The 13,780-nt window shown below is 46.5% G+C and overlaps 1 protein-coding gene across 1 annotated transcript; it reads left to right on the top strand.

Moving 5' to 3' along the window:
- Positions 1-4,841: 4,841 nt before the first annotated feature.
- LOC309542639 (E3 ubiquitin-protein ligase TRIM11-like) lies at positions 4,842-13,536 on the top strand (the record flags this gene model as incomplete). The annotated part of the gene is given in 4 exon segments (XM_082241452.1): positions 4,842-4,900; positions 6,612-6,681; positions 12,488-13,292; positions 13,295-13,536. Coding segments are annotated over 4 exon segments (1,161 nt in total). The 3' UTR covers positions 13,522-13,536.
- Positions 13,537-13,780: the final 244 nt, after the last annotated feature.

The raw sequence follows: 13,780 nt of genomic DNA, 5'->3' as shown, positions 1-13,780 counted from the left end.
TGATTTCATTTTCCATCTGAAAGTCATTCTGAGAACATTCCCGGTGCTAATTATTTTTGGAACTTGGCGTTGTCACACACAATGATTCTGTGGAGGAGTCTGTCACCGTTAAAGGATGATGGCAGACAGCTACCTTCAGTGGCTTCCTTGAACTGCAGTCTTGGATGCTACACTCTCCTACAAATGGTCCTTTAGCTAGCTAGGAGGTTCTAGCAGAGCAAAGCAGCTGTTGTCTTCCCTTGACTGAAGACCAATATGCACCTTCTATACGGGATGGCAAATCCTCTCCCATTGAACACACAACTTTGGAGGGATGCACATGGAGTTGCGAGGGAGGAAGGGGACATCCAACTAGCCATATCAACCCTGGTGATCGATGGGGTGACAGATGTCGCAGCAAAATCGCCACCACATCCCCGAGTCTTTCTAGTTTGTTTGGGTGGGTTATTGGTTTGTTTTTATTATGTATTTTGTGTTCTCATTTTGTGTTTTTATCTTTTGAGCCACCCTGTGATTTTTGGGTGAAAGGCAGTACAGTGGTACCTCAGGTTACAAACGCTTCAGGTTGCAAACTCTGCTAACCCAGAAATAGTACCTCGGGTTAAGAACTTTGCTTCAGGATGAGAACAGAAATTGTGCAGCAGCAGCAGGAGGCCCCATTAGCTAAAGTGGTGCTTCAGGTTAAGAACAGTTTCAGGTTAAGAATGGACCTCCGGAACGAATTAAGTACTTAACCCGAGGTACCACTGTATACAAATTTAAATAATAACAACAACAACTTCCCCTTTAAAACAAAGCATATTTGGTTGTTCTTTTAAATATCTGCTTTTATTGTTTGTAACTCACTTTGAGTTGTTGTTTTTAAAGTGACTAATAAATGTAATTAATAATACTGGCAACTTCAGGGTACTCAATTAAAGTTTGTTTGGCACTCGTGTGCAACAAACCTGTTTCCCCAAAAGATTGGAAATTTTCTGATAAGGAAAGTGATGGGAAACTGTGCTTGCTTGATCCAGGAGTCAGCAAACTTTTTCAGCAGGGAGCTGGTCCACTGTCCCTCAGACCTTGGGATGGGGTGGACTATATTTTGGAGGAAAAAAATGAATAAATTCCTGTGCCCCACAAATAACCCAGAGATGCATTTTAAACTAAAGGGCACATTCTACTCATGTAAAAACACACTGATTCCTGGACCGTCTGCGGGCCAGATTGAGAAGGCGATTGGGCCGGATCCGGCCACGGGCCTTAGTTTGCCTACCCATGGCTTGATGCATCATCTAATCTCCCTGCAAACGAGTCAATAAACAGGCTGCTGGCAAGTGACCATAGACTTCCTCCTGAAAAGACAAGACCTACCTTTTCACCATGCTGCTGCAACTCCCCTCTTCATGACAGTAACGTGTGGTCCTTCTTCCATGCCTAACAGATGGGGGTGGGGGGCAGTCTTGCAGTTTGCGGTGTGAGGGGAGCAGCTCTGCTGCTGTTCACCCTCCTTTAAAAAATATATATGAAATAAGGGATTGAGCTAGATATCTGATCCACTTTCAGAAAACATTTGTACTGATTAGCTGACTGGAAGGAATATTGGATGGGCGAGATTAAGTGCTTGTCCACACTTTGTCCCATGACCAGAAAGCGGGGGGCCAACCTTTGCCCTCCTGATTTCCACTGGAAACCCCACACTTTAGTGAGAAATCAGAACAAAGAAAACCCAATTGCTGTGTGCTCCAATTCATCCCTAAACCGTGGGTTTTCTGGGGGTGGAGAGTGGAAGGGCAAATGGATGTGTGGACATGGGCATAACCAGGATCAATTTTTTTTTTGGGGGGGGCAGAACCAAGCTATCTGCAATATGATTGGTTCGTTAGTTAAGTATTTTTATTATTTACTTGACTGGGGGGGGGGGAGCAGCTTCCCCCTGCCTCCCTTGGCTATGCCCATGGATGTGAATGAGCCCTAAATCCTGGAGAATTCCAGCTTTGTGTACTCAAGTGTTGCCTGCTGAAGCTGGCTGGGTTCATAGGACCCTTTTGGCCCCCAATAAAATATTTGTGGAGTCCCCACAAGGGCATTGCCATTCATATGGTGTATGTGCATCGCATCATGTGATCGTTTATGCTGGGTGGGGCTTATCTCCCCCCCCCCCAATATTTTATTCAAGTTGGCTGGGCTCTTGCGCGGAGAGCTTCTGTACTGCCCCTGGCTTGACTGGGGCGAGTGTGTAGAAAGGGCACAGATTTTTTTACCATGGTTGCAGAGAGAAAGGAGACAAAACATGACAGAGACAAAAAGAATGCGAGCGCTGGATGTTCCTCCTTTGTTGCTTAGAAGGAAAGCAACGCCAAGACTGAAGGACAAACGCATAGGCCATGAATAGGAGTACATTTTTTTCAGAGTCACTACAATGACTGCCTTTTCCTTGAATTCCATCCAACACCAGGTTGAATATAATAGATCACACAGATTAAAGGAAAACACTTCTGAGTAAGAATGATTGGGTTCTTTTGCACGCAGAAACACTAAGTGCCTTTTTCAAACGCACCTGGGTGCATGTACAGAGATGCTCAAGCGTGGGAGGGGAACATTACCCCTGCTATTGTACGCCTCTCTATAGCCCAGTTTAGACGTTCCCTGAATCACAAGGCAACACTTTTCCTGGGCTGCACCTGCTCTGTCTTCATGTCTTCAGGCATGTTTGAAAGATGTCCTGCAGGAAGAAAAAGCCTTCCTGTTAATGGAGACATCCCATGACCAGGAGGACGCTATGTGCTGCCTAGTTCCTTCAAGTTTTCTATGTGCAGGTTGGGAGAGCATTCAAATGTACAAATGGCCTCCTGTGCCTTGATGTCATGCAGTCCAGGAAGAGGCATATTTGATTCATGGTGTAGTGGTTAAGAGCAGTGGACTCGTAATCTGGTGAACAGGGTTCGCTTCCCCGCTCCTCCACTTGCAGCTGCTGGTTGACCTTGGGCTAGTCACACTTCTTTGAAGTCTCTCAGCCTCACTCACCTCACAGAGTGTTTGTTGTGGGGGAGGAAGGGAAAGGAGATTGTTAGCCGCTTTGAGACTCCTTCGGGTAGTGATAAAGCGGGTTATCAAATCCAAACTCTTCTTCTTCTTCTTCTGCCAATAACATCCAGCATTTAGCGGTTAAGAGTTTTGGGAGACCAGGGTTCAAATCCCCTCTCAATGGTGAAGCTCAGTAGGTGACCTTGTGCCAATCACTCAGCTGGACCTACCTCACAGTGTTGTTGTGAGAATAAATTGGAGAGTGGGAGAATTATATACACCACCCCTTGAGCTCATGGTGGGATTGATTAATATGTAATAATACTAGCAGTAACAGTAATGAGGTGGGCTGGTTCAGGGAAGCCCACTGCTAAATCAAATCAAATTCAGAGACTGCGCTTGTTAAACAGTGGCACTTCTCTGTCTGCCAGAACACACACCTGTGATAGAATTGGAGAGCTGGAAGGGACCCCAAGGATAATCTAGTTCAGCAGTTCTCAACCTGTAGGTCCCCAGATGTCGTTGGACTACAACTCCCATCATCCCTGAGCTCTGGCCTTGCTAGCTGGGGGTGATGGGAGTTGTAGTCCAACAACATCTGGGGACCCACAGGTTGGGGAAAGCTGATCCAGTCCAACACCTTACAATGCATGAATACGCAGCTGCCCCATACTGGGATCGTACCAGCAACCTTGGCGTTATCAGCGCCACGCTCTAACCCACCAAGCTATGAGTGACTCAATATCTAAGCTGTGAAATTTTGCACCATCCCCACCAAAGGCATACTGGGGAGTTGTAGTTCATTGAAGGTCTTTTCCCAGAAAAATAAAAAGAGCATTCTCATGTCCCCGGCATAGTGGCTGCTAATGCACAACACAACTTCTTTTGGCCACTCTTAAAAGTGAAAAAAATGGTTCCATCCAGACCCAAGATATGGTGCATTCCTAGCGCTGCCCAGAAGCCAACAGAACAGCCAGAAGGATTTGGGATAGCACATATGGTCCCTGAGGAGCCCCCACCCCCAGTATACCTGTGGAAAGTTCAGCCGTCATAAATGTACCGTATTTTTCGCCCCATAGGGCGCACCGCCCCATAGGACGCACCGCCCCATAGGACGCACCGCCCCATAGGACACACCTAGTTTTTTTGGGGGGAGAAATAAAGAAAAAAAATTATTTCCCCCCCAGGCGCGAGCTTCCCCCAATCCCAGCCCCGAGAACAGCCTGCTATCCGCAAGCCTAAGGAGGCCAGCGGTAAGTCGCGCCGGTCTACCCAGGCTTCGGAATGCAGGCAGCTCTGCGCAGCCATCGGGAGGCGAGTGCGACTTCGCGCCCCGCTCCGGATGGCTGAACAGAGCTGCGCTCGCCCCGGGACAGAAGGCAGCTCTGCGCAGCCATCGGGAGGCGGGCGCAACTTCGTGCCCCGCTCCGGATGGCTGCGCAGAGCTGCGCTCGCCTCAGGACTGCAGGCAGCTCGGCACAACCCTCGGGAGGCGGGCGCGAAGTGGCACCGGTCTCCCGAGGGTTGCACAGAGCTTCCTGAAGACTGGAGAGCGAGAGGGGTCGGTGCGCACCGATGCCTCTCTCTCTCTCCAAGCTTCAGCGAAAGCCTGCATTTGCCCCATAGGACGCACACACATTTCCCCTTCATTTTTTGGGAGGGGAAAAGTGCGTCCTATAGGGCGAAAAATACGGTAATAATGGTGGATTTCCACCAGAAGTGATGAATGGACGAGGAAAGGACATGTTGGGACGCCCTTGAAAACGTAGCTTTCTGGAATTACCAAGGAAGAATGGCAGTTGAAGCTAATGGAGTACGCGGAAGTGGCCAAAATGACGGGAAGAATCCGAGAACAGCGGGACCCAAAGTTCATCAAGGACTGGACCAAATTGTAAATTATTTGAAAGACAATTGTATTCAATCAAATACATTGGTAGGATTGAAGAAGAAGAAGAGGAGTTTGGATTTGATATCCCGCCTTTCACTCCCCTTCAGGAGTCTCAAAGCGGCTAACATTCTCCTTTCCCTTCCTCCCCCACAACAAACACTCTGTGAGGTGAGTGGGGCTGAGAGACTTCACAGAAGTGTGACTGGCCCAAGGTCACCCAGCAGCTGCATGTGGAGGAGCGGAGACGCGAACCCGGTTACCCAGATTACGTGACTACCGCTCTTAACCACCACACCACACTGGCTCTCAATTGCAAGCAGCTTTGTAAGGAAAGGTACAAAAACCACTGCAGATAAGAATAAGAATGTATGGTGTTTTCATGTTATTGATTTTAAAGCAATGGCCAAATAGTGAAAATGCAGAAATTTTAAATGAAAGATAGGAAATCATAAGGTTTGAAGGAAGTCAGGGCCCTAAAAAGCCAAAGTGTGTAATATAAGAGGAGACAATGGAAAGTATTATTGTAAAACTAATAAAAATGATATGAAAAAAGAAAATGAAAAAAAGAAAATGTAGCTTTCAAAGCCACCCACGCTGTTTTGTTTTCTAGCTTAATGGGGCTTACTCTAGGGTAAATGGAGATAGGATTGCCGTCGAAGGTTGTTTAATTGTGTGATGGTTTCAGTAGCATGCTCAGCCCTCTCCACTGCAATTGAAAGGGACTGTTGTAAATGTCTGTGTGTGTTTGCTGTGTGGTGAGCATTTAAAGACCGGAGTCGCTGGGAACAGCAAATGGATGCTTCTTGCTGGATCAAGCACACAAATGAACAATACAGTCCGTTCCAGCTGTTCTAAAAGTGAAAAAATGGCTCCATCCAAACCCAGGGGTTTTGTACTTTTTTTTTTTGCTGTAATGGCTTCCTTTCTCCCATTCTTCCTTCCAAGCCAAACAAAATAAGCAAGTATTTTAAGACCACCAGAACTGATACCACATATCAACAGAGATGGCAAACTGTCGAGCTTGAAACTTTTATTACTCAGATGATGTATTTTATAGCATACAGCGGTTCGGGATGTTCCATAAACAAAACTGAATTGCCATGAAGAATTGTCCTCTCCCTTCCCTTAACAGTCTATTAAATGTTGGAAATGATGGGAGTGTTTTCTCCCCAGCCGCTTTCCTCTTATTACAAACATCTAAGTCTCCCCAGTTCCAGAATGGGTTTTATTTAAAAAAAAATTAACAATATTTTTTAAACAAAAGCACTTAAAAAACCCAAAATATGATAAATGATTAAATTAAATGTTGGTTTTCAAACAAAATAAATACATTTTTTTTCAATTAAAAAAAATCGTTAACGTAACTCTGTGTTCTAAAGAAAACCACTGTTCCATACTGGGTTTTTTTGACACAGGATTTTGATAGCTTAAATGTTAACTTAATTCTGCAGAGCCTAGATGTGCATCCAGGTTGATAGGAGTATTAATGATTAGCCAGTTTAAGAAAACAATTAGCTTTAAATAAATTAAAAACAACAACACCAGACATATCCACAGGGTGGGGAATAAGAACCAGGGCTGCAATCCAAGGCGTACGTTTTCCGGAGGTAGACCCCATTGTGCAAAGGATCGCAACAGAAATGAGTAACTTCAAGGATGCTCACATGATCACTTAACAAGCTACCGTTGTTGTTTTTTTGTCCTTCTCCAACAGGCAGGCTTTGAGGGAGACCTGCAATTTCACCTGGTCTTCACCGAGCGTCCTGGATTTCGATCAAGACGCGGTAAGAACTTTTGCTCAGCACTGCAGCTGAGTGGAAAAGAAACCGCCTGCCCCTAAAAGTTCTGCATTTGGATTTCACGCAAATAGCGTTCCTGCGTTGCTATCTCGTTCTGGAAAGGCAAAGGGCTACGACTGCCCCTCTCTCCTCTTGAGAAGACCTATTTGTTCCTACTCCGTCCCCAGTCAACGGCCTCATACCAAACAAGCGCATGGGAAACATTTTATTGCTTGAGCCAAGTGTACTATGGCGCCTGTATTCTTGTGAGAGGCTGGGCTTCTTCCAGCCCTTGGAACAGGGTGCAGATAGCCTAATGGCTGCCCCCGAAAAGTTAGGAAGTCCTGGTATACAGGACCCAGTGTTGTGAGAGCATAGGAAATAAAAAGGGGACTCACCATCCACTTTTTTTTTAAAAAAAAACAACCATCCAAACCCTGGAGCAGAGAGCAATATTAAACCAGATTAATTTACCCCGGAACTGGCATGATCCACACGAGCGGCTCAGGACTGTGGATCACGCTTCACTAAAATCTTTAGGAAGAGTGGAGGAAACCCCCTTCTCCCTGTTCATGCAAACCCACTTGTCAAACGAAAGGGTAGCTAAAAGCGTTCCGAAGTTTGTCTGGTGTACTTGAGTTCTTCTGAAACGTTGCGGTAATTGTGAGAACAGAACAAGGGGTGGACCTTTCATTCCAGATTAGAATTCAGAGTAAAGAAGACAGTTCCCTTAAGAGTTGCTCTGTATGAGATTCCCAAGGGAGGGTTGCTACATAAGTCTAAGATCCTTCAGTGAAAAAAAACAAACAAAAAACTGGGGCTGGATACCACCACAAAGTGTTTACAAAGAAATAAGCTGTTCCGCGCTACCACAATATGCTGAAATATCAATTCATTCCTGGTACAGAAAGGGGAAGGCCAATCACTTAATTTTCATAGAATCATGGAGTTGGAAGAGACCACAAGGGCCATCGAGTCCAACCCCCTGCCAAGCAGGAAACACCATCAGAGCACTCCTGACATATGGTTGTCAAGCCTCTGCTTAAAGACCTCCAAAGTAGGAGACTCCACCACACTCCTTGGCAGCAAATCCCACTGTCGAACAGCTCTTACTGTCTTTTCTCCAGACTTTTAAATCTATCCCCCCCCCATCACTATGCTGTCACACTCAAGTGTGACCAAGAAACAAGGTTCAGGAAAGAGCTGTGAAGCAGGTTTGATTCTCACTGTCCTGAGTCCCCAGGGACAGAGGCCAACTTTTGCCATCCCCCTTGTGACATCTCCAAGTGCACTTCTTCCTTGATCCCATAGAAGTCATAGAATTGATTGCCCATCATTCCTATGGGAAAGGTACATCACTGTGCCACCAGCTAAGGGCTCACTACGAAGTGCGCTGCATCTCTGCATCTTAGCACTGCACCACCTTCCTGGGGCTCTACAGTGAACAGCCCCTCCTGGAACAAACTCACATTTTGCTAGGTTCATCTGAACCACAATCCCCCATGAAAGAACCCAAAACCTTCAGCTCAGAAGAAGGGAAGCCTCTTGAATAAGAAGCGCAGGTGTAAGAAACTCGCAGTTTAGTGGGGTTCAGTCATGGTGTCCCCAATACAGTATGTTAGTGTAGGTGTATGAAATGCTATCTGGCCCTTGATCCAAATGCAGCTAATTTTCACAGAATTGTAACGTTGGAAGGGACCCCAAGGGTCATCCAGTCCAACCCCCTTGCAATGCAGGAATCTCAACTAAAGCATCCATGACAGATGGCCACTCAACCTCTGCTTAGAAACCCCCAAGGAAGGAGAAATCACCATCTCTTCTGGGAGTCTGTTCCACTGTCGAACAGCTCTTACCATCAGAAAGTTCTTCCTAATTTTTTTGCTCCCTCTTCCATGTGATAGCTCTTTAGATATTTCCTCTCAGTCTTCCCTTATCTAGCCTAAACATACCCAACTTCCTCAACCATTCCTCATAAGGCTTGGTTTCCATATCACTGATCATCTTGGTTGCCCTCCTCTGCACATGTTCCAGCTTGGTCATTATCCTTCTTAAATTGTGGTGTTCAGAACCGGACACAGTATTCCAGGTGTGGTCTGGCCAAGGTGGAATAACAGAGTAGTACAATGACTTCCCTTGATCTGGAGATTATACTTCTGTTGATGCAGCCTAGAACAGCACCAGCTTTGCTTTTCTGCTGCTGCATCACACTGTTGACTCATGTTAAGCTTGTAGTCCACCAAGACCATTAGATCCCTTTCAAATTACTGGCAAGGCAGCTACCCCTCACATCTTATATTTTTGCAGCCGGTTCTTCCTGCCTAAGTGCAGAACCTTACATTTGTCCCTGTTGAAATTCATTTTGTTAGCTTGGGCCCAGTTCTCCAATCTGTTAAGGTCATTTGAATTCTGATTCTGTCTTCTGCAGCATTAGCTACCCTTCCAAGTTTGGTGTCATCTGCAAATTTGATGAGCGTCCCCTCCATTCCTTCATCCAAGTCATTTATAAAGACACTGAACAACAACGGGTCCAGGATAGAACCCTGTGGCACCCCACTGGTCACTTTTTTTCAGGATGACGAGGAACCATTGATGAGTACTCTTTGGGTTTAGTCAGTCAACTGGCCACAAATCCACCAAATAACTACCTTGCCCAGCCCATGTTACAAGCTTCTCTGCAAGAATATCATGGGGAGCTTTGTCAAAAGCCTTACTGGACGGTGATGTAGCTGATTTATTCCATATTGAGCTTGGCAGAGGCATCTCAACTAAATAAGAGATTGTCTTGCTGGATCAGCCCAAAGTTGTTCTACTGCAGGATTCTGTCTATAACAGATACGACAAAGATTCTGTCTCAGAGAAGCTCAGGGAAGGAGGGCATTGAGGTCTAATGTTTCTCTTTCTGGCTTGCCTACAGCATCTGGCATTTCTGATGTATACTGCAGCTGCAAGTGGAAGTTCCATTTACCTGAGGAAAAGCACCCCCAATCGGAAGCCACTAGTTTGTTGTTGTTGTTGTTATATTTTAAAAGCAACAACACACCAACAATTTGTTGATGTCAAAGGGCTCAGGAGAAGCTGTGTATAATTTTCACCAACATTTAGATTTCCACAGATGAGTGGAACAATCAGAACATCAGGTTAAATAATCAAGACACTGGCTGGAAGAAATTAAATTGGAGGATGCTTACATATAAATTAGTCATGGAAGGGCACTGGGACACACCGCTATTGGGAGATGAACACAGATGTTGCTCACTGGAGGCCGAGGAGGAAACCCAGGGCTGCAGAAGGAAGTAATGGGACTGATTCCATTAAGGCTGGGTCCACGGCTGCTATTCAAAAGCAATCTCTATTAAAGGCCATCCCTGACCGGAGCTTTCATGGCTGGCGGCAGCAAAGCACTTTAACAGAATTACCGTCATGTGGCTTTTGCTTTCCCTCTTCATAGTCCAAGAAAATTGCAAGTGATTAAGTGGAAATTTAGGGCTTTCGAAAGGCAGTAAAATATAGGTCTGTGCTGGAGTAGGACCGCCCTCTGCCCTCCATTTAATATTTTTCGTAGGTCAAACTGAAAGCACTGAATGGAACAGAGGAGGAACGCTGCACTTCCATATATGACACCAGGCAGTTTGTGGCCGTATTAATTCTTTGTTGTTTTCTACCTCTTTGCTCCTTTCCAATTACTGCAGGAGAAGAGATTCTTCCGTTTGCCTAAACCAGAAAGAATGCACAGGGGGGTGGTTGGTTTTTTTTGCAATAGTGACGGGTGGAAAATAAGTTTGCAAGGGACACACACCAAGTGCCACCGAGGCCGAAATTACCTCTGAAAACTTAGGTGCCACACAGATTAGCAGGCGTTTCGGGACAGGCAGAAGGGAAGTGGCCAAACAACTGGGAAAGTAATCCCAAATTGCAGCTCAGCAAGGGAGATGAAGGCTGATGCCCTTTGCAAAAGCCCCAGGCCTCCTCAGAAAGTCTCACAACAAGGTTTCAAGCTGGGAGCCTACATGTGGCAAATCTTAATTTTAGGGTAAACTGCAGTGAAACAGGACACATAGATAACACACTTCCCCTGTTGTCTGCTCCCAGTTAAGAGTTGCTACAAGGAAGACTGCCTGCTAACAGTTAGCAGTTGCTGGTTTCCTCCCCTCCTCCATGAACTTCTCTTATCCTCCTTCCTAAGCGAATGGCCCTTGCAGCATTTTCTGGCAGCAGGAGCTCCCAGACTATCACTGTTTTTGGGTGGGATTCAGTCTCTCACTGTCAAATTCTGGTTGCACAAATGATGCTGATTTGATTCCCTTGTGTGACTAACCCACTTCTTTCTCACCAGGAAAATGACAAGGAAATGCACTGATGTGTTTTATCAATGGCTGCTACTCCAAGGACTGGCAGGTGTGTGCACGCCTCTGCCAGTCCCTGGGAAGCAGCTGTTGGAGAAAGCCATTGCCCTTTGCCTTCTCCTTGTGGGTTTCACATTCGGGTTTACTGGGTGGCCAATGTGTGAAATCGGCTACTGGACCAGATAGGCCTTGGGGGTGTAAGCGAGCCAGCAGGGCTCTTTCCATGCCCTTACGATTCAGAAAATCTGGTTTAAAACCAGATCTGCCGCTTCTTTAATGGTACCCCAAAATGTGCCAACTTAAACTGCACTTCCTCACCCAGTCTAGCAGCAAAGGGGTGGGGGCCCTGCGAGATTCTTTTACAGAACTACTTTTCCCTTGGGATGTTAAGACTAAAGCCCTGACAGTTAAAAACAGGTTTATTAAAGTCTGCAATGGAGATGTGCTCATAGCTAACTTCTAGATTGGGGCGTCCTCGCTTTAGGTTGCTCCCTATGACGCTGCTTGAAAAATCCCTGAGCTTTTGGTGGAACTGGAAGGATTGGGGGCCCAATCCACTGGATGTCCAGACGATTCCAAGGCAACCAACCCCACAATATAAGGGCCTTCAGGAGGGCCAAGCCCTTGGGCCGGTCCAGGAGGGATGCCTGCCCTAGATCCTGAATACTCAATCCTGTCTGTGCTGTTGAGACAACTCCTGTGCAGTGGAACCAAGGTGGTCTATGGGCATACTTTGTCTGCTACCGACAAATAATGCACGCTTGATTTTTACGTGGGTCCATTTAAATGTGTTGGTGTGGACCCTTAAAGCATTATATATGTCTAAAGAGACACCTTGACCTTATATGAACCTGCCCAGACCCTGAGATTGTCGACTGATTCTCTGTGTGCCACCTCCGAGGGAGACCTTTTCTGTCGAAACTCCCATTGATGGAATGCTCTCTGCAGCGAGGCCCACCTAACACCAACTTTGCCACCTTCCCGTGCCAGGCAATGGCATTTTTGGTCATATCAGGACAGCCCAAATGACTGGATGTTTGCATTGTTTTCACCACTGTGCTTTATTCTTCTTGTGAATCGCTTCAGGGCTTCTTGTTGCTGGAAGGGATTCACAAATCTAATAAACCAAAACGTAAACCTTAAACACGGTTAACAACACGAAGTGCCGTGACTTGCACCAGGCCTCATCCTGCCTCACAATTAAGTTTGACACTGTTATCGAAAGGCCTGTGGCCATTTCTGGCCCCAACCAAGGACAGAGCTGCTTTTAAAATGAAGCGGGAATTGTGGTGTGAAGTACTCAGAAGGAACCTTGCCTTAGCAGCTGTGCCACCCTTCCTCTGCTCCAGTCTCCATCAACCTTGGTCAAGATGGAGGGATCTCCCTTGATATCCCTGAGTAGCATCTGCAAAGACTAGATGGAAGTCTGTAAGCAAGGGGTGACCTAACTGGGTCCCTGAGCCCCACAGGGCTGGCACAGAAAAAAGGGAGAGATCTGTCGCCGCCTGAAGATTCTGAGGAAAGAGAGAGAGGAAATTCTGGCCTATCAAGCAGCCCTGGACAAGGAAAGCAAAGACCTCCTGAAATTAACAGAAACGGAGAGGCTGAAGGCCGTGGAGAAGTTCAGAGAACTGCGCCAGTTCCTGGAAGAACAAGAAAAGCATCTGCTGACTCATGTGGAAGAAGTGGAGAAGGAGATTGCAGGGAGAAGGGATGAGCAGCTGGCCAGACTCTCCAGGAAACTCTCCTCTCTTGAGAGGATCATCCAGGAGATGGAGGAGAAGAGTCAGCAGCCAGCGAGTGAACTCCTGCAGGATGTGAGAAGGACCCTGCAGAGGTATGAGAAAAGAGAGAGTCCAGAGAAGCCACTGACTTTCCCTCCAGAGCTGAGGAACAGGATCTTGGAATCCTGTGATCTAAATCACCTTGTGGAGGATACAATGAAACAATGGAAAGATGCTGTGTTATACAGAAAACCGATTCAGAAAGCAAATGTCACTCTGGATCCAGACACAGCCAATCCTGAACTCATCCTGTCCGAGGATCAGCAAAGTGTGATATATGGAGACAAACCTCAAGCCCTGCCTGACAATCCTGAGAGATTCAGTGACTGGCCTTCTGTGTTGGGACGTGAGGGATTCACAGCAGGCAGACATTTCTGGGAAGTCACTGTGAGAAGTGGAGAATATTGGACTCTGGGGGTTGCCAGGAAGTCTGTGGAGAGAAAGGGCTATTTCAAATTCAGTCCTGAGAGAGGGATCTGGGGAAGAGGGGAGATGAGTACTTGGCCTGCACCTCCTCTGTTTCCTCTCCTCTGTCCCTGAGGGAGAAGCCCAGGAGGATCTGGGTGACTCTGGACTATGAAGGGGGACGTGTGTCTTTTTCTGACGCTGACTCAGGATCCGAACTCTACACGTTCTCAGGAGCCTTGTTCTCTGGAGAGACCCTCCTCCTCCCTATCTTTCGTCTACTGGATAACAAAGCCCAGCTCAGTATCTCCTGAGGGGACTAAATCTGCCTCTCAGGCCCAGCAGGAGTTTCTCTCCAGACCAGAGTGACTGACATAAAAACCAAACTGACTAATGTGGGGGAGGGAGACAGTGCTCCTGAAGGTAGGAGTCTATCAATTGATGAAGATGATCATCCAAATGTCATAGACCAAATGGAGCAAACAGCACGCAGACCTAGTGGTGGGAGGAAAAAATCCTTAAATAAGAGACATGGGGGAATGATTAATGGACTTCAATGTCTGTACACTAATG

This window comes from Podarcis vaucheri (genome assembly GCF_965113315.1).
Source record: "Podarcis vaucheri genome assembly, chromosome: 11".
NCBI classification, from domain to species: domain Eukaryota; kingdom Metazoa; phylum Chordata; class Lepidosauria; order Squamata; family Lacertidae; genus Podarcis; species Podarcis vaucheri.
Note: the sequence above shows the minus strand (reverse complement) of the source record. Positions and strands in the feature narration are given on the sequence as shown.